Consider the following 20,422-nt stretch of genomic DNA (forward strand, 5'->3'; position numbering starts at 1 on the left):
GGATCTTATGATGGCCCTTCATCACTTTGATGGGACATTTGATGCTTTAAGTTGACATTAATTAGCTTGCTTCCCTTTGTAATATCTTATTTAAAATGATTAATAGCAATTTTACTCCCCCAGTTATTACTAAATTTTATATTTTTATATTAGTGAAATCTAATTTGATATTTTTAATTTATCAAGGATATGATCCTAAATAAGAGGGCATAAAGGGTGAGCGTTACGAATACAAGGTTAATCTGTGTTTGAGTAGTATCTAGTTTTTCCTATTATTTTATTTTTCAATTTATTATACTTGTTCTTTTTTGTTTCTCTCCTTTTATCTTTTGTTTTCAACTTTCTATACTTAGGACGTTTGATATGTTTTACTTGAACGGATACCTCTCTATCTTTATAAGATGTAGAAGTAATACTATACACGCCATCCTCTACCAACCCTATGTAAAATTAAAATTTATTATCATTATTGTACACTCAACCTTTAATTAGTTGAAATATGCACTATTAATCCCTTTAATTGTGCAAATTAACAAATTATTAATCGTTCCATCATTTAATTATTAATTTATTACTTCAAGCTTGTATAGTTGATGATTCTAAAAATAGTTTAAACATAATAAATTTCTAATCTAAAGTGATAAAACACCGATTTTAATTAGTTGAAATTTAAACATGATGCTCTTTATTTCAAAATAAATGAGTTTTTGAAATGTGAAACACTCTTTAAGAAAGTTAGTTAGCGATATTAATTAATCCAAATTCAAATTTATCTTCTCTTCTCCCGCCTCGCCCCCATCAAGAATGTCAATCATGTTCCCACTTATCTCTCAAACCCTCAACCTACGAGGTGATGGTGGAGGTGTTCGACCTCTTGATTCAAGCTTACATGTCAAATTTAAATTTATCTTCTTTCCCCTACCCAACATTATCAGAATTATAAATAATATTCTTATGGGAAAATGTACAACTATCCCCTCAACCTATGACCGAAATTCCAGAGACACACTTATACTATACTAAGGTCCTATTACCCCCTGAACTTATTTTATAAGTAATTTTCTACCTTTTTTTGGCCTACGTGGCACTAGCTTGAAAAAAAAGTCAACCAGCATTGAGCCCACAAGATAGTGTCATGTAGGCCGAAAAAGTGTAGAAAATTATTAATAAAATAAGTTCAGGGGTTAATAGGACCTTAATATATTATAAGTGTGTATCTAACATTTCGGGCATAGATTGGTACTTGTATATTATCCCTATTTTTATTTATCTTTTTACGCAAATCTATAACGATGGTAGAACTGTTTAACCACTTGATCGAGGCTAGTCAAAATCCAAATTTATTCAATGGGAAGTGTCAAAAATACTATTATCCCTATTTGATTCTTTATTGCAAGTCAACTGCTACCCTCTCCATTTTATTATATATATACATTCATGTACATATTTTTGCATATGAACAAATTCATCACTATGGAGTCCTCCACACTAGAAGAAAACAATCCTCAATCTCAAGCACCTAAGCTAAATTTCATGTTGAAATTGAAGGAAAATTTGGTATTCAAATCAAAATGGGCTGAATTGAATGGTGCAATGGGTGATTTAGGCACATATATACCAATTGTCTTAGCTTTAACCCTAGCCAGTCACTTAAATCTAGGGACAACACTAATTTTCACTGGTGTATACAATTTTGTAACTGGTGCTATCTATGGTGTACCAATGCCTGTTCAGCCAATGAAATCTATTGCAGCTGTAGCTATCAGTGACCCGGATTTCGGCATACCTGAAGTTATGGCTGCCGGAATTTGCACCGCCGGGATCTTGTTCGTATTAGGCGCCACCGGATTGATGCAGATCGTGTATAGATTGATTCCAATTTCAGTTGTTAGAGGAATTCAACTTGCACAAGGTTTGTCGTTCGCAATGACAGCAGTTAAGTATATTAAAAATGTACAAGATTTCGCAAAATCAAAATCTGGAGGGCAGAGGGATTGGGTAGGGTTAGATGGATTGTTGTTAGCTTTAATTTGCGCTGTTTTTATTGTGATTGTTAATGGTGCTGGTGATGATGATCGCGTCGATAATCCTGAATCAGGAAGAAGGGAAAAAGTTCAGAAAATCATATTTTCACTTCCATCAGCTTTTCTTATATTTTTGTTAGGGGTTGTTTTGGCTATTATAAGAGGGCCTAATGCGATGAAAGGGTTTAAATTTGGTCCATCGAGAATTGATGTAATGAGTATATCAAAACATGCTTGGAAGCAAGGGTTTATTAAAGGGACTATACCTCAACTACCTTTATCTGTACTTAACTCTGTGATTGCAGTGTGTAAACTGTCAACAGATTTGTTTCCAGAGAGGGAAGTCACAGCTACCTCGGTGTCGATGACGGTGGGGTTGATGAATCTAATAGGTTGTTGGTTTGGTGCAATGCCATGTTGTCATGGTGCAGGTGGGTTAGCAGGGCAATACAAGTTTGGTGGTAGGAGTGGTGGGTGTGTGGCACTTCTTGGTGTGGCTAAGTTGGTTTTGGGATTGGTTTTAGGGAGTTCAATGGTGAAAGTTTTGACACAATTTCCTGTTGGGGTTTTAGGGGTTCTGTTGTTGTTTGCTGGGATTGAATTGGCCATGTGTGCAAGAGATATCAACACTAAAGAAGAGGCATTTGTGGTGCTTGTTTGCACATCAGTTTCATTAGTTGGGTCAAGTGCTGCATTGGGTTTTTTGTGTGGTATTGTGGTTCATTTGCTACTTAAGATGAGGAATATGGGTAGTAATGGTCAATCTTGTTCTAATGTAATTTGGTTTCATAGAAACCCATAAGCAAAACTTGCATGTTTAGTGCGTTGGTGATCATCTTCTTGTAAATAAATAAAGATGTGTATATTTATTTTTGTTGTTTGTTTGGATAACAATAGTATTCCGATCATTTTACGAACAATTTAACTATTTTATCAAATATCTATTACTTTTCACCGATATGCAAGTTTCGATTTAATTTCTATGATATGTCTGTAACATATAAATTTACAATAATTTGTTAAAAATGCTAACATCTTAAAATTTACTAATTTAAGACCCCAATTATATTTTAACTTTCAAATAATTAAAGAAGCTACATATTTAACCTTTTCCTGAAAAGAATTAATCAATAATCTTTATTAGAAAAATGTTCAAATGATCATCATTCAAACTTATATAAATTCTATTAGTTCAAGAGTTAATTATTTACGAATAATTTTATTAGTTTAAGAGTTAATTGTTTACTAATACTTTAATTTGTAATATTAGGTATTTTATCAAATTTTGGTGTATCTAAATACATTCAAATACGTTTAGATACATATGATCAAAAGTAGTGTAATTTGTTCTAGATACACATTATCCAAGTGAATCTACATGTAACTGAAACACGTAACAAATCTCACTTGCCTGCATCCCATCTCGTTCACCAATTTTCTATGTATATGACATCTCATATATATATGCGAGTCACACCAAATACATATGAATGTATGTTCATAATGTATATCTAGTGTAATTAGCATATATCTAATATATATATATAATAAATCTCTCTCGTCTTTCGCTCTATCCTTTGGTCTCTCTCCTTATTTTAATATATCTAATAGTAAAATATTATATATATATATATATAGTAGGAAAATCTTAATTAATAATAGAACCCGTAATATTTTAAAAAATAATTTGTAAATTTATGATTGATTATTTGAAGTGTAAATTAGGTGTATAGATATGTGTCAGATATAAATTTGACATATGTCCTCTCGCAAAACTAAGCCGCACACATGAAAATATAAATTTATTTTTGTTCTTTGACTATTATAGCCTTATTTGTAAACCAGCCGTTATCCTCCTGGCCATTTTCTGTTTTAACAGCTTCTCCTCCCCTGTTCTGATCACTCCATTTTTCTCTTTCTCTCAATTTTTGCATTTTCCGATCTCTCTACAGATCCGACATACGTATTGGATCCGGGCCGTCCGAACTGATACAATGGCGGCATCACGTCGTCTCCGGGATCTCCAAGCACAAACCGGTAACAAGGTCTGTGTCGATTGTTCTCAGAAGAATCCACAATGGGCCTCTGTTTCCTATGGAGTTTTCATGTGTTTGGAATGCTCCGGAAAACACCGTGGGCTAGGTGTCCACATTTCATTCGTCCGATCCGTTACCATGGACTCATGGTCCGAGATCCAGCTCCGGAAAATGGAGCTAGGAGGTAATGACAAGTTGAACAAATTCATGAATCAATATGGAATACCGAAAGAAACTGATATTGTTGCCAAATACAATACGAAATCTGCTTCTGTTTACCGTGATAGGATTCAAAATCTGGCTGAGGGAAAGCCTTGGCAGGATCCACCTGTTGTGAAGGAATCTGTAAAAGGTCCTAATAGCAGCAGTAGCAGACCTCCGTTGAGTGGAAGTAGAATTGGAAATTCAGGTGGCAACTCTGGTTGGGATAATTGGGATAGTTTTGATGAAGGTGGCGATAGTAACAGTAGCATGAGGAGAAATCAGACGGTGGGTGATTTTAGGAGTGGTGGAGGTAGTGATGGTGGGCCTGCTAGGTCGAGGTCTACAGATGATGTTACAATGGCGCAGTATGAGGCGTCTGCTGCGAATAAAGATAATTTTTTTGCTAGGAAAATGGCTGAGAATGACTCCCGGCCGGAGGGCCTTCCGCCCTCTCAAGGGGGGAAGTATGTTGGATTTGGATCAAGTTCTGGCTCAATGCCTAGGAATAATAATAACAATTCGCAAGGCGATGTCTTTTCTGCTGTTACTCAGGTATAAAGGTTGAGCTAATCATGTCTCTAGGGGGCTTATGGTGTTTTATGTTTATCTATGTGGATTTAACTCGCATCAAAAGTAATTTGTGTTTGCAGTATCAGTATAGTTTCAGTGTTTCACCTGTTTAGCCTGTTACTTATCTTATGTTCTCGGTCATGCAGTTGTGCATAATGTAGGGAATTATCCATCATTGGTTTATAACTGACTGATACCGTAAAAAATGAACCTTTCAGTATATAAGAGTCAAAAATCATTTACGTATAGCTGATGAGGTTGCTTCTTTATGTGTGCAGGGATTCGGTAGGTTATCTATGATTGCAGCCTCAGCAGCGCAGTCTGCTGCAACTGTTGTTCAAGCAGGGACAAAAGAGTTTGGCTCTAAGGTACTTTGAATTGATTGTTATACCTAATTGAAGGTTTAAGTGATCATATGATTTTTTGGAGATGCCTTCTGAGCTAATAAGTGAATCGGCAAATTGCATTACAAACTTCTCTTTGTTGTAAAATGCCAAGTCCTAAGTAATGTGCTACTGAGCATTATCTTTTGCAATAATGGATGGCCATTTGAAGTTTAATCTTGAATTATTTACTATCACATTTGCATTATCAGCAACCTATATCTTTTGTTAAGGGGTTGGAACTTCCACATGATTCACACTCACAAGTCACACATACACATACACATGTAAATTTGGAATATTTTCCGGTCGACCACTATTTTGTATCTTGAACTTTTATTTAATAATTTGTCTATTTTGTGAGTGTACCAACCTAATTCTTGTGATGTATCTAACTTATATGCTTGACATGCATCTAGCATGAATGCGGTATGCTTCGTGAATCAGTCTGCGCCCCATTTCTTTTAATAGTATCAGAGATTTGAAAAGTGACATTAGATTTTTTTCTTCTTGGACCAAATGTTGAGATTGGATTATCAGTGTAACTCTTGAATGATGTTGCATGCAAAATCCCCTTCAACTAAAAATTAAGACATGTTCCTCTAAGACTGACGTCCTAAGTTTGAATATGGTATAAGATTGCAATAGGTATTTCAATTTTGTATATAGATAGCCTTATATATCTATTTTCTGTGGGATCTTATAAATTCGAATCCTGATATATTAGTAACCCTTTCATATGGACATGCACAGGGTCGGACCACATAATGCTCCGGTTCAATTCAAAATTTGGTTTAGTAAATGGGGAAATGGTTGATGCTCTTCATAAAACTTATAGCCTATGAGTCTAGTTTATATGAGATCAGACGGAATTTGAATAATTATTAGAAAGAGATAGGATAGATTGAGTGAACCATGCTCATGCGTGTTTTACATTGATTTTGTGAGCTTTACTGACTTTAAAGCTTCATAGAACACTTCAAAATGTGTTAAAGAGGGTAAACCCCTTACACGTACTAAGCCAGAGAAATTTTGGGTTAATAGCTATTTGATATCTTCTCAAACTTCTTTTTAGTCTTGACCTCTTGAGACACCCTAAGATCATACAAATTTATAAGATGTTTTGGTATCTTCAATTAGAAATGGACCTATTAGGTTTAATAAAACATAACAGTATATGCATATGTTATAGTTTGAATATCTTGAATACGATGAGAGAGAGTTTTTGAAATGCTTAGCCTAGTAAGTATTAGTTTAGTTAAGCTAAGTGGATCCTCCTTAGGAGCTGCCAAAAGGGAAATTCATCTTTGAGATAGTTTTTCTCTATGATGGCCCTTGGGGGAAAGCATGGGAATGAAGCAATTGTTTGTTGCACTGTATAATTACCAAGATTTCCCTCCACAATATTATGAGTCTTTATCCACCTCCCTGGTATAATCCTTAATGGTAAAACTTCTCATCTTGGGAGTTACTCTATATGAAATTGAGCATCTGTATAATTAGTTTTGCCCTTTATCTTGCAACGAGAAAGAAGACAGTAAAGTTGAATTGTATTAATTGGAAACCAAAAATTGTGACTTAAAAGTTAACGGAACTTGACATCATAGGAAGAAAGTTTGCAATATATGTTTCAATTATTTCATATTATGAGTTGGAGTTGTAAAAGAAAAAAGTTTCAGGTTAGTTTGTATTTGATCCTTCTCCAATCACTTAAAAGCCGTAGTGATTATTCAATACTCATAGTGATGAGAATTTCTATCAAACATATAATATTCAATTTACTGATTGTGTATACTTCAATCGAGCAGGACCTGCAGGAGTCATCCCCTCTCTTTCAAAGTACTGTTAGTTGTGTATTTTTCCAGTCTTCATTTAAGTTTTTGTTCATATAGCCTGTATTGTCAACGCTATTGTTTCAAGTTCTTTTGGACAAAGAGGCTGGAATTTATGAATGTGCAGTAAGATGCTTGTGTAATCCAACTCTTACAGGTGGCAGAGGGTGGTTATGATTACAAGATGAATGAAACAGTCAATGTTGTCGCAACAAAAACAACTGAGATTGGACAGAAGGGCTGGGGTATCATGAAGGGGGTCTTAGCTTTAGCTTCACAGAAGGTTGAGGAATTTGCTGAGGGTCCAAACCCGAGGGATGACAGTTGGCAACAAAGTGAAAATGAACGAAACGGCCATTATAAGGAATCCAGTCAGGCGTCTAAAGGGTGGAATTCTTCTGGAGGAGCACAATCATCTGGTAGGCAGGCCAATTCGGTCGGTTCAGCGTCCTGGGATGACTGGGATAGTAAAGACAACAAGAAAGAAAATCCTACCGGAGGGGCCACATCCAGTAATGACGATGGCTGGGCTGGTTGGGATGATGGTAAAGATGATGGATTTGATAATTTCCAAAGTGCACCTAACAATAAACATATCGCTCATGGTGGAAAATCAGAGTCCAAATGGACTGATGGAGGTTTCCTCTAAGAGTAGCAGATGCCACAACTTCTGGTAATTCTTTTCCCTTCCAAAATTGATTTCATCAAGATTTACATCTTGGAAGGATTCGTCTCTGAAACTTGTTCATGTATGTAGCATTACGAACATGATTGGTCAATTGCCTCCCAGGTAAAAGAAATAAGGAACGAAGGCACCAGAACAAACTGTTCTGATGCCCATTATTTTTCAAGGTTACAACTTTTAGGTTACATTTGGATTTGTAATGACCATAGTTGCATTTACTATTTTTCTGCATTTTGGTCGTGTATTTAGGAGACTGTCTTTAATCGTGTACCATTTATTTGTGTTATATACAGCTGCATAACATATTCATTTGCGCGTAAAGTGTTTGATCAAGTTCTGGTGTAGTTTGTTCTTTATGTTGCAATCCATCAGTAATAGCATGTATTGTAATGATATATATACTATATATATGCAAGTTCACATCCTCTTGTTGACCTTTTCTTTTGTTCATTTTTGCCTTTAACAAGAACTGAAAGCAAGCAAATTGCTCTAGTCCTTATTCGAAACCAAAGTGGTTTATGCCTGTTCTGTCAGATTAAATTCTGAATAAAAAATTCTACATATGGGATAAACTTATCCTCGATATATTCCCACTACTTTAATATCTTATCCCTCAAACCAAACGATTGTGTTTGCATGCTCCACAATCTCATATTCAATCTTCCTCAGTTTCTGAACATCATCAGAGTAAAGGGATTAACTTCATGAATCTCCTTTGTTTGAATAATTGCACTGCACAAATACGGCAAAACCACAGGCCTTCTTTTTATAAGATAATCCCTTACTATAGTAACAACTATCTCAAAAAATGCTTGAGGTGACAAGTTTCAATATTTTTTTGAGTCATTTCTTATGTAGGGAATGTTTCTCCTAAGAGCTCAAATTTGAATTGATTTCGAATATCGAATATGTAATCAACAACAACAAGAATATACCCAATGAATGTCATAAGTGGGATATGGGTAGGGTAAAGTACAGAACCTTGCTACTACCCCATGCAAGAAAGGAACAATAGCAACAACAAAATAATGTGATAATCGAAACACTATATATGATGATAAATAATTAATGCAAGAACTATATGTACCAAACAAACCTAAACATTCGAACAACAAAACAGCACTCCGCTACCTTCTAACTTGTTTAATTAATCGAATATTAATTTATTTTTTTTAAAAAAAAGAAGAATTGTCTATTTAAATAGAATTGGCGTCGCCCGGACTCGAACCGGAGACCTTCAGTGTGTTAGACTGACGTGATAACCAACTACACCACGACACCTTTTGTTCAACTGATGATTTTTAATGGTAATAAAAAAGAAGTTCCAATTTTTGTTTATTGTTACCGTTAAGGAGCATTTTGTACCCAGGATGAATCATAAATCGGATAGTATTGTGAGTGTTGTCGAATTACATTTGCATGTCACGATGACACTTACTTTCTTTTAAAAATTTGATTAAACATCTTATTTTTTAAAATAAACACTTTTGACTTCCCAAAAGATTGGTCAAACAGACTAAAGATGTAATATCGTGAAGGGTCTTACAGAAATCTCAGAATTAATCAAGGAAACAAATATGTTTTTTTCAACGAGAAAAAAAATTGAATGAAAATAAGAATCAAATGCAGATATAAATTTCTCTTAACTATTACAAATTTGAAAACATCCTGTGGCTGTAGTTTAGTGGTAAGAATTCCACGTTGTGGCCGTGGAGACCTGGGCTCGAATCCCAGCAGCCACAATTTTGTACTGTTTTTTTACTCTCTAATGTGAATTCATTCTACTCATTTAATTTTATAATAAGCATATTTTTCAAATTATTTTTGAAAGGATTGTTTAACTTTTGTGTTTGTCTTCTCGGATTTAATGAAAACTTAGTGAAAAAATTTTAAATTTCAATTAGTTAATATTACTTGTACGAATTTTCTTCCAATTTATTATATTCTTGACCAATTCAATATTAATTTTAGAGTTTATTGGCTTTAAGACATTTTCTTATTGTGTGATAGGTGTATCTTATTCTATTCACCAGAATATTATATTTATTGACTAATGCATTTGCCGTTTACTTTAGGGCATGAAACTTTAGAATGAATGAGTGCAACAAAATAAGGAAAGAAAGCTAGGACATGACTTGTAATTGATCTGAAGGTCTATATAAAACGTATTCAAATAAATTCAAATCATAACATTCTCTAAATTTTATCCTATGTATTTCTGATAATCTTTATCTAATATATCTAATTTTATTCTACATATTTTTTTAGAGGTTAATATACATACGCATATATCTAAGTTTATTTGTGAAACAAATATCTAAATTTATTTTGAATATATATATCAAGATTAAGTATTCTATTGGCATGATTTTCGATAAGAAATAGAGTTTAGCCCTCAAAATTGAGTTTATGTAGCCCAATTATTTACCCACAACCCAAAGCCCCATTTTCAAAGCCCATAAACAGCACACTACGCTTCCATCTTCCAAATAGTAACCAAATCGGCGTATCCGTTTTCCATCTCCGCCGCTGCCGTCGCCGTCGCCGCCAAGATGAAGATTGTTCAAGGTGTCTTAAGGACTGCCAATGCTTGCCTATCTCGTTATTCTTCTCATCATCGGACTTTTTCTGCGCTTCCGAATTTTGGTAGGTACTACTATTTAATCAATTCTCTATTCAATTCCTTCCTTTATCATTCTAATTTGTAGTTTTAGTAACTGAAAATCTGCAAATTTAGTTTTATTGAGCTTATTTTGAATCCTATTATCGTTGTTCAGTAATGTTCTATTGACTTTACACCTGAAAATGGAGGTGGCTGACCTCAAAATATATAGATCTGGTCGGTTATCGTTGTTCAGAAATTTCATTTTTAGTGTCGAATTTAGTAGGACTGTGCACTCCTTAGTTCAATTTGAGCTACGAAATGCCCTCCTTGAACTCTTCAGAGCTTAATTCGCGTAGTAAATGAGACTTTGGCAGTACTTGTTGTCCCCATATATCTTCCAACATCACTCAGGAAAAAACTGTTTTAGGAGAGAACTGTTTAGGAGTTATTTCTCAATAAAAATAATTAAGTTGTTTAGGAGTTTTTAACAGCTGAGCATGCATCCTGTGATTGAATAGTGGAAAGAATTGTAACATGGTCAAGCTTCTCTTAGATGGTGTATTTTACTGGCTCACTAATCCTTCTCAAATTGTGTGCCTTTCATATGGGACAATCCTAATTGACATTGCTAATGTTCATCTTTAGACGCTCTAGCTTTGTCAGGTTCTTCTTTATTGTGTAATTGCAAGCTTCTTCATCATTGATCATCATCACCTTTTTCATGTATATGTATGTTCTATTTTATCTACATCTCTGGTAATGGATACAACTTTCCTTGTCACTACACAGCCCCTGATGATAAGCAAAGCACCAACTCGTTTGAGTCTGCTGAGGACTTTGAAAGACGAATTTTTGGTGATAGTGCGGGTAACAGGCCAAGTCCAAACTCCTTTTTCAGAAAGCTTGATGATGCTGAAAAGTCTTATGATAGATCTGGTCTGGGCTCCACATTTAGTTCTGGAAACAGATCTAGTATCCTTGATGGTCTAGATGAGAGTTTTAATACATTATCAGATGGGATGGATGGTAAGCTGAAGGAAGCAGCCAGCTATTTTCAGTTGGATCCTGAAGAAGTAGGAAAAGAAGATTATGCTTACAGAGCAGATATGACCTTTTGGCCCGGAAACACTTATGAACTCAAGGTATGGCTAATGAGCTACCATTTCTTGTATGCTTTTAGCATATTGAGTTTCAATTCCATAAGAAGATATGTCTCACTGTGGTTTTTGTATATCTTGCACCCGTTGGTGTTTCAACAGCTTCCATCAAACATTCTATTGTTTGGGCCTGCTAGAATATACTCTTTAAGTGCTTATTTCCTAGTACACCTCGTTTTCATGCTTTGTTCTCTGTGGCAAGAGCAAAATTATGGATGACATTAATTTGTTGCCATAGCTCAACGTGTCCTCTTGCTCTGTATTTCCTATGGTGCTGTAAGGTCCACTTCTAAGCTTTTTCTTATTATCATGCAGGATCTTGATCTTAGAAAACCAGGAGTTCGCAAACCCAAAAAAAGGGATGAATTTGAAACTACGACAGAGGAAGTTTTGCGCAAAGCTGATTTCAGGGTTTGTATTCTTGGTTCTGCATTACTTTGACCATGCATGGCTTTAAAATGTATCTGTATATGCACCCCAGTGTCTGCACATGGAAACACCCTCGAGCACATACGTTGCTTATTTGACACTCTTAGCGTCAAGTCTCTCTGCTGTTTAGTTTATTGTTGCTGAATATGGATGTTGCTTATAAACATAAAAGTGGTGTCTTCCTCCCAAGTATTGTCTTGTAAATTTGGCCCATTGTGAACCTTCTGACTCTTAACGAAGTTATCTGATTTATTCCTTTAACTAACTTGCAATGCAGAATGTGAGATTCCTAGCTAACTTCATCACGGAGGCTGGAATTCTCCACAAGAGGAGCAAGGTTTGTAATCAAATCCATTGCCTAATTTTGATGATTGAGTATGTCAATTTCTTATTTTTTCTTTTTGGTTATGTATAGACTGGTATTAGTGCCAAGGCCCAAAGAAAGATTGCCAGGGAGATAAAAACTGCCAGAGCTTTTGGTCTGATGCCTTTTACAACAATGGGAACAAAACACTTTGTATTTGGCAGAACAATGGAGGACCTTGATGCAGATTATGAATATGAGATGTACGACCCAAATTTTGTCGATTCAGAAGCTGGCCGGGAACCTTTTTAATCATAAAAAGGATACTACTAGTTACTATTTGTTTTTCTTATCCTCGGTTTGTCCTTGAGAACATGTATTCCAGTTATTGCTAAGGGCTGATTTTGCAGATGAGGAATTAGCATACTAACTCGTTTTCATCCAATGAAAAGATGTTCTCGACGTTTTGTTTCAAATTATACACTGCTTCAAAGGAATGCCCTACATAATACATGCTGGTCTCATTGTACATCAATGATTTAGCTGTTGGAACTCTCTTCCTCTGGATGTTGTGATTTGGTTCATTTTAAGGATGTCCAAAATCAACTTTTGGCTCCACTCCAACATTTTTCTTTTTTCTATCTGCTTGTGATTTGGTTGAGAAGATTAATGTTACTAGATTGGCGAACTCATTATCCATCGAGTTTTGAGTCCTCATTAGCCTCGAGCATTTCTTGGTTATCAAAATAAACAAGCAATGTAGAAATTCTATTGCAAAGTTTTTTGAGGAACTTTTGTTACATTAGCCATAGATATGAATTATGTTATGTATGAAATCTGTTTGCTTTGGTTCATTTTAGTTGAATGGAACATCAATTTTATTAATTATATGTGCAATTGTTTGTGCCTCAGTGAAATTAATTACTACAGTGATGAGATAGAATGGTACCATACATATTAAGCCAAATCTCGATAATATTCATTTATGTAATTCGTTGCTTATCTTATTCTGAACTACAAGGACTTAATATTTTTGGTGTGCATTCCCTTTTTTCGGGATTGATTTTATATTATTTGGTTTGAATTTTTTGATTTTTTTATTACAAAAATGTAATCTTATTCTAACTTAAAATATTGGTTTGATTATGTTTTTTTTCTTTACGGGTTATTAATAATTAAGTAAATATATTATATATATAACTTTCTTATATAAATCACAAGTAAACACAATACTTAAAATAAATAGATTATAGATTTTCAAATATAAAATATAAATGAAATCACATAGAAGATCTTGTTTTTTGGTTATTTAATTTTTTTCTAAATCCAGAATAAAACCAGAAAACTAAACAAATAATTTTTTAATCCAAAATCAAGCTAAAAATCTAATTCAAAGTAGAACACCCCTAAATTCACTAAAATCAAAACAAAATAATCATCACATTGAGTAATTGTGCCTCTTCAAAACTGAAGCTCTGCACATCGGACAATTTTTCTTCTTGATCAGCCATTTTTTGATGCAATCTGTATGAAACTCGTGTCCACATTGCAACGCTCCTATACTCTCTTCGTTTTCATATTCAGATTGGCAAATAACACAGATATCTGATTCTACATCAGAATCTACAACTTGGGGAGCATGATGAGTTCTTATTTTCAAATACTTCAGTACATGACCATAATCATCCTCATGATTATTTTGAGGAAGAGAGCGAAATCTTAAATTTCTCTCTCGAAAATTCAGTATTCTATTCCTTAAATTTACACGTTGAAACCTATAGGCACTTTCAAACGATGTACCATGCAAGTGTGTATTAATATAATCTTCTAGATTATATTGTCTAGAAGGCTGATAATTGGGGCGTCTACGCATATTATGGCCTCGTTGTTGATGATAATTGGGGCATCTACGCATATTATGGCCTCGTTGTTGATGATAATTGGGGCGTCTACGCGAGTTATAGCCTCGTTGTTGATGATTGCCATTCCTAAATTGTCGAGCAATGTACTCATGTTGAGCAAATGATGCATTATATGCGTTTGGATTGACATAATCATAGAGATTATAAGGCTGATAATTGGGGCGTCTACGCGAGTTATAGCCTCCTTGTTGATGATTGCCGTTCCTAAATTGTGGAGCAACGTACTCATATTGAGCAAAGGATGCATCATATGCATTTGGATTAACATAATCATAGACATTATACTGACTATAAGGCTGATAATTGGGGAGTCTACGCGAATTATAGCCTCCTTGTTGATAATTGCCATTCCTAAATTGTCGAGTAATGTACTCATGTTGAGCAAACGATGCATCATATGCGTTTGTATTAACATAGTCATAGAGATTATATTGCCTAGGAGGCTGATAATTGGGGAGTCTACGCGACTGATAATTGGGGAGTCTACGCGAATTATAGCCTTGTTGTTGATGATTACCATTCCTAAATTGTGGAGCAATGTACTCATATTGAGCAAACGATGCATCATATGCGTTTGTATTAACATAATCATAGAGATTATATTGCCCAGGAGGCTGATAATTGGGGAGTCTACGCGACTGATAATTGGGGAGTCTACGTGAATTATAGCGTTGTTGTTGATGATTACCATTCCTAAATTGTGGAGCAATGTACTCATGTTGAGCAAACGATGCATCATATGCGTTTGGATTAACATAACCATAGAGATTATATTGCCCAGGAGGCTGATAATTGGGGAGTCTACGCGACTGATAATTGGGGAGTCTACGCGAATTATAGCCTCGTTGTTGATGATTACCATTCCTAAATTGTGGAGCAATGTACTCATATTGAGCAAACGATGCATCATATGCGTTTGTATTAACATAATCATAGAGATTATATTGCCCAGGAGGCTGATAATTGGGGAGTCTACGCGACTGATAATTGGGGAGTCTACGCGAATTATAGCCTCGTTGTTGATGATTACCATTCCTAAATTGTGGAGCAATGTACTCATATTGAGCAAACGATGCATCATATGCGTTTGTATTAACATAATCATAGAGATTATATTGCCCAGGAGGCTGATAATTGGGGAGTCTACGCGACTGATAATTGGGGAGTCTACGCGAATTATAGCCTCGTTGTTGATGATTACCATTCCTAAATTGTGGAGCAATGTACTCATATTGAGCAAACGATGCATCATATGCGTTTGTATTAACATAATCATAGAGATTATATTGCCCAGGAGGCTGATAATTGGGGAGTCTACGCGACTGATAATTGGGGAGTCTACGCGAATTATAGCCTCGTTGTTGATGATTACCATTCCTAAATTGTGGAGCAATGTACTCATATTGAGCAAACGATGCATCATATGCGTTTGTATTAACATAATCATAGAGATTATATTGCCCAGGAGGCTGATAATTGGGGAGTCTACGCGACTGATAATTGGGGAGTCTACGCGAATTATAGCCTCGTTGTTGATGATTACCATTCCTAAATTGTGGAGCAATGTACTCATATTGAGCAAACGATGCATCATATGCGTTTGTATTAACATAATCATAGAGATTATATTGCCCAGGAGGCTGATAATTGGGGAGTCTACGCGACTGATAATTGGGGAGTCTACGCGAATTATAGCCTCGTTGTTGATGATTACCATTCCTAAATTGTGGAGCAATGTACTCATATTGAGCAAACGATGCATCATATGCGTTTGTATTAACATAATCATAGAGATTATATTGCCCAGGAGGCTGATAATTGGGGAGTCTACGCGACTGATAATTGGGGAGTCTACGCGAATTATAGCCTCGTTGTTGATGATTACCATTCCTAAATTGTGGAGCAATGTACTCATATTGAGCAAACGATGCATCATATGCGTTTGTATTAACATAATCATAGAGATTATATTGCCCAGGAGGCTGATAATTGGGGAGTCTACGCGACTGATAATTGGGGAGTCTACGCGAATTATAGCCTCGTTGTTGATGATTACCATTCCTAAATTGTGGAGCAATGTACTCATATTGAGCAAACGATGCATCATATGCGTTTGTATTAACATAATCATAGAGATTATATTGCCCAGGAGGCTGATAATTGGGGAGTCTACGCGACTGATAATTGGGGAGTCTACGCGAATTATAGCCTCGTTGTTGATGATTACCATTCCTAAATTGTGGAGCAATGTACTCATATTGAGCAAACGATGCATCATATGCGTTTGTATTAACATAATCATAGAGATTATATTGCCCAGGAGGCTGATAATTGGGGAGTCTACGCGACTGATAATTGGGGAGTCTACGCGAATTATAGCCTCGTTGTTGATGATTACCATTCCTAAATTGTGGAGCAATGTACTCATATTGAGCAAACGATGCATCATATGCGTTTGTATTAACATAATCATAGAGATTATATTGCCCAGGAGGCTGATAATTGGGGAGTCTACGCGACTGATAATTGGGGAGTCTACGCGAATTATAGCCTCGTTGTTGATGATTACCATTCCTAAATTGTGGAGCAATGTACTCATATTGAGCAAACGATGCATCATATGCGTTTGTATTAACATAATCATAGAGATTATATTGCCCAGGAGGCTGATAATTGGGGAGTCTACGCGACTGATAATTGGGGAGTCTACGCGAATTATAGCCTCGTTGTTGATGATTACCATTCCTAAATTGTGGAGCAATGTACTCATGTTGAGCAAACGATGCATCATATGCGTTTGGATTAACATAACCATAGAGATTATATTGCCCAGGAGGCTGATAATTGGGGAGTCTACGCGAATTATAGCCTCGTTGTTGATGATTACCATTCCTAAATTGTGGAGCAATGTGCTCATGTTGAGCAAACGATGCATCATATGCGTTTGGATTAACATAACCATAGAGATTATATTGCCCAGGAGGCTGATAATTGGGGAGTCTACGCGAATTATAGCCTCGTTGTTGATGATTACCATTATTGAAGGGACGATGAGAAGTCATTGTTTCGTTTCGATCAAGAAATTAAGGAACAGAGTACTTTTGAGTTTGAACAGAGTACTATAGTTTGCATTGGAGCAAAGTATAAATAGAGGCTATTTTCTTCCCAGTTTAATTTGGATTTTTTAGTAGGATTCTATTTTGATTGGGTTTCGGCTAAAGTATTTTTGTTTATGGAAACTTAAATTAGGAAAACTTATTTATACTCACATATTTATTTGAAAACTTACTTGGATACTTATTAGGAAAACTTATTTGTACTCGCATATTTATTTGGAAACTTACTTAGATATGCTATATTAAAAAACTATTTATTATAAGAGTAATATATTTAATTAGGGATTGTTTAGAGGTGAGTTAATCATAATGTATGGTATAACTTATGTATAGGTATTTTTCCTTATTACGTATTCCGTATATACTTTACATGACTTTTGACTAGCTATAGTGTAGCACGGTGTATATTCCCACGACTTTTGACCTTTTTATGTAAATAAAACAATGCTGTATTTATTATAAATTAATATTTTGTTGTATATATATTTAAATGGGAAAAATGTATATAATAGCAAACTAATAACCTAAAATAAATGGAGTAGCTAGGATTTGATTTAATTGTGCTCCATAGCAAACGTTTGCAAAAAATTGTCAGGTGCCTCTCTCCAATCTCTCGCTCGCTTCCTCACTTTTTATACAAACACAAGTGTATAAAAATTGTTTCTAATTGTATAAAGCAGAGAAAATTGTATAAATATATATATTTTTATTCCCCTCTCTCCCCTCTTCCAGATTTCGCTCGCCACTCTCTCAAATCTCGCTCGCCATCCTCGCCTTTCTCATTTATACAAACAGAAGCGAAATGTATAATTTGCGTTTCTGTTTGTATAAAGCGTGAGAAAATTGTATATACACATGCAAGTACATATATTTTCGTCCTATACACTTAATATAATAAAAATAGTCCCCTGCCTAGTTTCTTTTGCCTTTCTCTCTTTCTCGTTTATACAATTTTCAAATTGTATCTAATTTCTCTCTTTCTCGTTTTATACAATTCGATTCAATTGTATATTCCTTGTCAAGTCTCTTTTGTCTTTCTCTCTTTCTCATTTTATACAAATTCAAATTGTATATAATCCTTCTATACACTTATAATAATACAATTCGTTTTATACACTTCGTTTTTATACAATAATCTGCCCAAGTGTCTTTCTTTTATTTGTTTTATACACTTCGTTTTATACAATCTGCTTCAACTGTATATGTATAGCGAATTATACAGTTTCCATGTTTGTGGAGCGCAATTATGCAAACTTTGCTATAGCATACAAATATGAATTTTTTATTTGTTATATGTGAAAGTTGCCCTATTTAAAACTAGTCCCTATTATTAAATTTATAGGGCTTAATTACCGTTTAATTCACTATCGATGATTTATGAAAACATCTTTTTTGGGCCATTACACACAAAACTATAGATCTTATTCTAACATATGCATGCAATCATTTAGAATATGTTAGATCGTGATCTTACATAAACTCCTAAGTTTTCAATTTGTTGAAAAGGGATTTCATATGTCTAAAGTATATCTTATAAAATGAGGATCACTCACTAAAATAGTTATTCTAGGAATAATATGACGAAATTTTGACGTTTACTAATTACAATATATATGATTCAATAAATAATAACATTTTTAGAAAATGCAATTTTAATTAGCCTCATTATGATAAAATAGCTATACAAAATTTGGTTTGGATTCTTGAACACGTAAAGTATCCGAACAAGTTCACATTAATTATATAAATAAAAATATGTGGATTTAAATAAAGATTCAACTTTATTTTAATTGAATAATTATGGAAAGTCGAAATATCTATTGTTTGGTGTTCTTCAGGTATCAAAAATGGAAGTTTAAGATTCAAACAGGAACAATGGATAGTCGAGGTGTGTGTTTTGATAAATAGCACATGTATAAAGTTTGAAAAATCGGATACTTTGAATTAGTTTTTTACCCTTAACAACACACTATTAGAATGTATGCGTCCACCAGTGATTACTGGACTAGGTCCTGATAGAATAATAATGTAGAAAATAACTCAAAGTAAATCAAACACAAAGATTTTACGTGAAAACCTCCTTGCTCAATGGAAATGAAAATCACGATCTGTACTCACAAGATTTCAATCCAAAACAAAGCAAACTTTCAAATTACAAACTCTTGTAACCTAGAAATTAAACTCTTATTCCCTTCCCCATTATTGTAGCAACTCTACTACAAAGGAAACTAAGAAATAACTCTATTATTGTAGTTGATCTAGACTTCAAGAACCCAACAAGGCTAAGTCTAGCCACCGATTAAAAATCTCAAAGATAGAAACATAAAGAAGTAGTGACTCAGCTACACATCAACTAACTCTAGTTGACACTCCCAGAAACTCTACAGAAGAGAACATCACAACAAGGATGTAAAGAGGCTTAACTAAAACATTGATGATTTGAATAACTAACTCAAGTTAATAAGACTCAAACTAAAAACTTAGACAAACAACAAATCTACTATCCTTTATAACTTCGGAGTAGATTTACAATATAAGAACACAAGACACAAAGCTCAAAATATAACAAAAGGCGCTTCAACACTCCATTAAATCCCTTGTTGAATATGAACATAGTTCTTCCTTGAATTAAAATGCCTTTTTTCTTTTAGAGCTTATGAATTTCCAGAATTTAAAACTTTTTTTTGCCAAAACTTGGGTGTCTTTGGAGACAGGACTAGTATAAAATGGAGACAAACCATTGGGGGCAAAGCCATTGTCTGAGAACCTGCCGTTATGAAAAGACATGCACCAACCCCAACAACTTTGGCAGTTTTGATAGCTTTTTAGACAATTATCTTTTGTCTTTTTCACGTATGCAGTCTTTTCTCGACCAGGACCATTGTTAGATCCGAAAATTTGTTAATCCTCAAAACTTCAAATCAGCTCCAAAATAACACAAACAAATAGTGTGGGAATATTATTTCAAAAATCATTAGTGAATTTGAGTGTTTTCAAAAATGTTTTCGGGGCGAGTCTCGGGGCGGAGCGTATAAAAACACCCGAGACGCAAATTGAAGACGTGAATCCTATGGACGTAAGTTCTAAAATTTGAGGCGTAACTCTTGAGCATAAACACGTAAGCTCGAGGTAAAAACATACGCCAAGGGAGTATT

The 20,422-nt window shown here is 34.7% G+C and overlaps 3 protein-coding genes and 2 non-coding genes across 5 annotated transcripts; 4 read left to right on the top strand and 1 right to left on the bottom strand.

Annotated features, from left to right (window-relative positions):
* The first annotated feature begins 1,377 nt into the window (after nucleotides 1-1,377).
* Nucleotides 1,378-2,958, top strand: LOC107002656 (molybdate transporter 1). The gene has a single exon (XM_015200769.2). It carries the CDS (start codon nucleotides 1,438-1,440, stop codon nucleotides 2,824-2,826), a length of 1,389 nt encoding a protein of 462 aa, XP_015056255.1. The 5' UTR covers nucleotides 1,378-1,437; the 3' UTR covers nucleotides 2,827-2,958.
* Nucleotides 2,959-3,830: 872 nt separating this feature from the next.
* LOC107002657 (probable ADP-ribosylation factor GTPase-activating protein AGD6) lies at nucleotides 3,831-8,168 on the top strand. The gene is made up of 4 exons (XM_015200770.2): nucleotides 3,831-4,816; nucleotides 5,113-5,202; nucleotides 7,207-7,722; nucleotides 7,807-8,168. Exons 1-3 carry the CDS (start codon nucleotides 4,019-4,021, stop codon nucleotides 7,696-7,698), a joined length of 1,380 nt encoding a protein of 459 aa, XP_015056256.1. The 5' UTR covers nucleotides 3,831-4,018; the 3' UTR covers nucleotides 7,699-7,722; nucleotides 7,807-8,168.
* A 773-nt stretch (nucleotides 8,169-8,941) lies between these two features.
* TRNAV-AAC lies at nucleotides 8,942-9,015 on the bottom strand. The gene has a single exon. It is a non-coding gene; the product is annotated as a tRNA-Val (tRNA).
* A 389-nt stretch (nucleotides 9,016-9,404) lies between these two features.
* TRNAH-GUG lies at nucleotides 9,405-9,476 on the top strand. Its single transcript has one exon. It is a non-coding gene; the product is annotated as a tRNA-His (tRNA).
* Nucleotides 9,477-10,156: 680 nt separating this feature from the next.
* On the top strand, nucleotides 10,157-13,042 carry LOC107032018. Its single transcript, XM_015233572.2, has 5 exons — nucleotides 10,157-10,380; nucleotides 11,129-11,481; nucleotides 11,812-11,907; nucleotides 12,203-12,262; nucleotides 12,341-13,042. Exons 1-5 carry the CDS (start codon nucleotides 10,287-10,289, stop codon nucleotides 12,539-12,541), a joined length of 804 nt encoding a protein of 267 aa, XP_015089058.1. The 5' UTR covers nucleotides 10,157-10,286; the 3' UTR covers nucleotides 12,542-13,042.
* Nucleotides 13,043-20,422: the final 7,380 nt, after the last annotated feature.

Source organism: Solanum pennellii, chromosome 10, assembly GCF_001406875.1.
Source record: "Solanum pennellii chromosome 10, SPENNV200".
NCBI classification, from domain to species: Eukaryota; Viridiplantae; Streptophyta; class Magnoliopsida; order Solanales; family Solanaceae; genus Solanum; species Solanum pennellii.

What these genes read in the sequence shown, in the direction of transcription:
- LOC107002657 (XM_015200770.2), top strand. Translation starts at nt 4,019, where the DNA reads ATGGCGGCATCACGTCGTCTCCGGGATCTCCAAGCACAAACCGGTAAC. An exon ending in TCTTTTCTGCTGTTACTCAG is followed by an intron (nt 4,817 to 5,112) that starts GTATAAAGGTTG and finishes TTATGTGTGCAG; the next exon opens with GGATTCGGTAGGTTATCTAT. An exon ending in CAAAAGAGTTTGGCTCTAAG is followed by an intron (nt 5,203 to 7,206) that starts GTACTTTGAATT and finishes CAACTCTTACAG; the next exon opens with GTGGCAGAGGGTGGTTATGA.
- LOC107002656 (XM_015200769.2), top strand. Translation starts at nt 1,438, where the DNA reads ATGTACATATTTTTGCATATGAACAAATTCATCACTATGGAGTCCTCC.
- LOC107032018 (XM_015233572.2), top strand. Translation starts at nt 10,287, where the DNA reads ATGAAGATTGTTCAAGGTGTCTTAAGGACTGCCAATGCTTGCCTATCT. An exon ending in TTCTGCGCTTCCGAATTTTG is followed by an intron (nt 10,381 to 11,128) that starts GTAGGTACTACT and finishes GTCACTACACAG; the next exon opens with CCCCTGATGATAAGCAAAGC. An exon ending in GAAACACTTATGAACTCAAG is followed by an intron (nt 11,482 to 11,811) that starts GTATGGCTAATG and finishes ATTATCATGCAG; the next exon opens with GATCTTGATCTTAGAAAACC.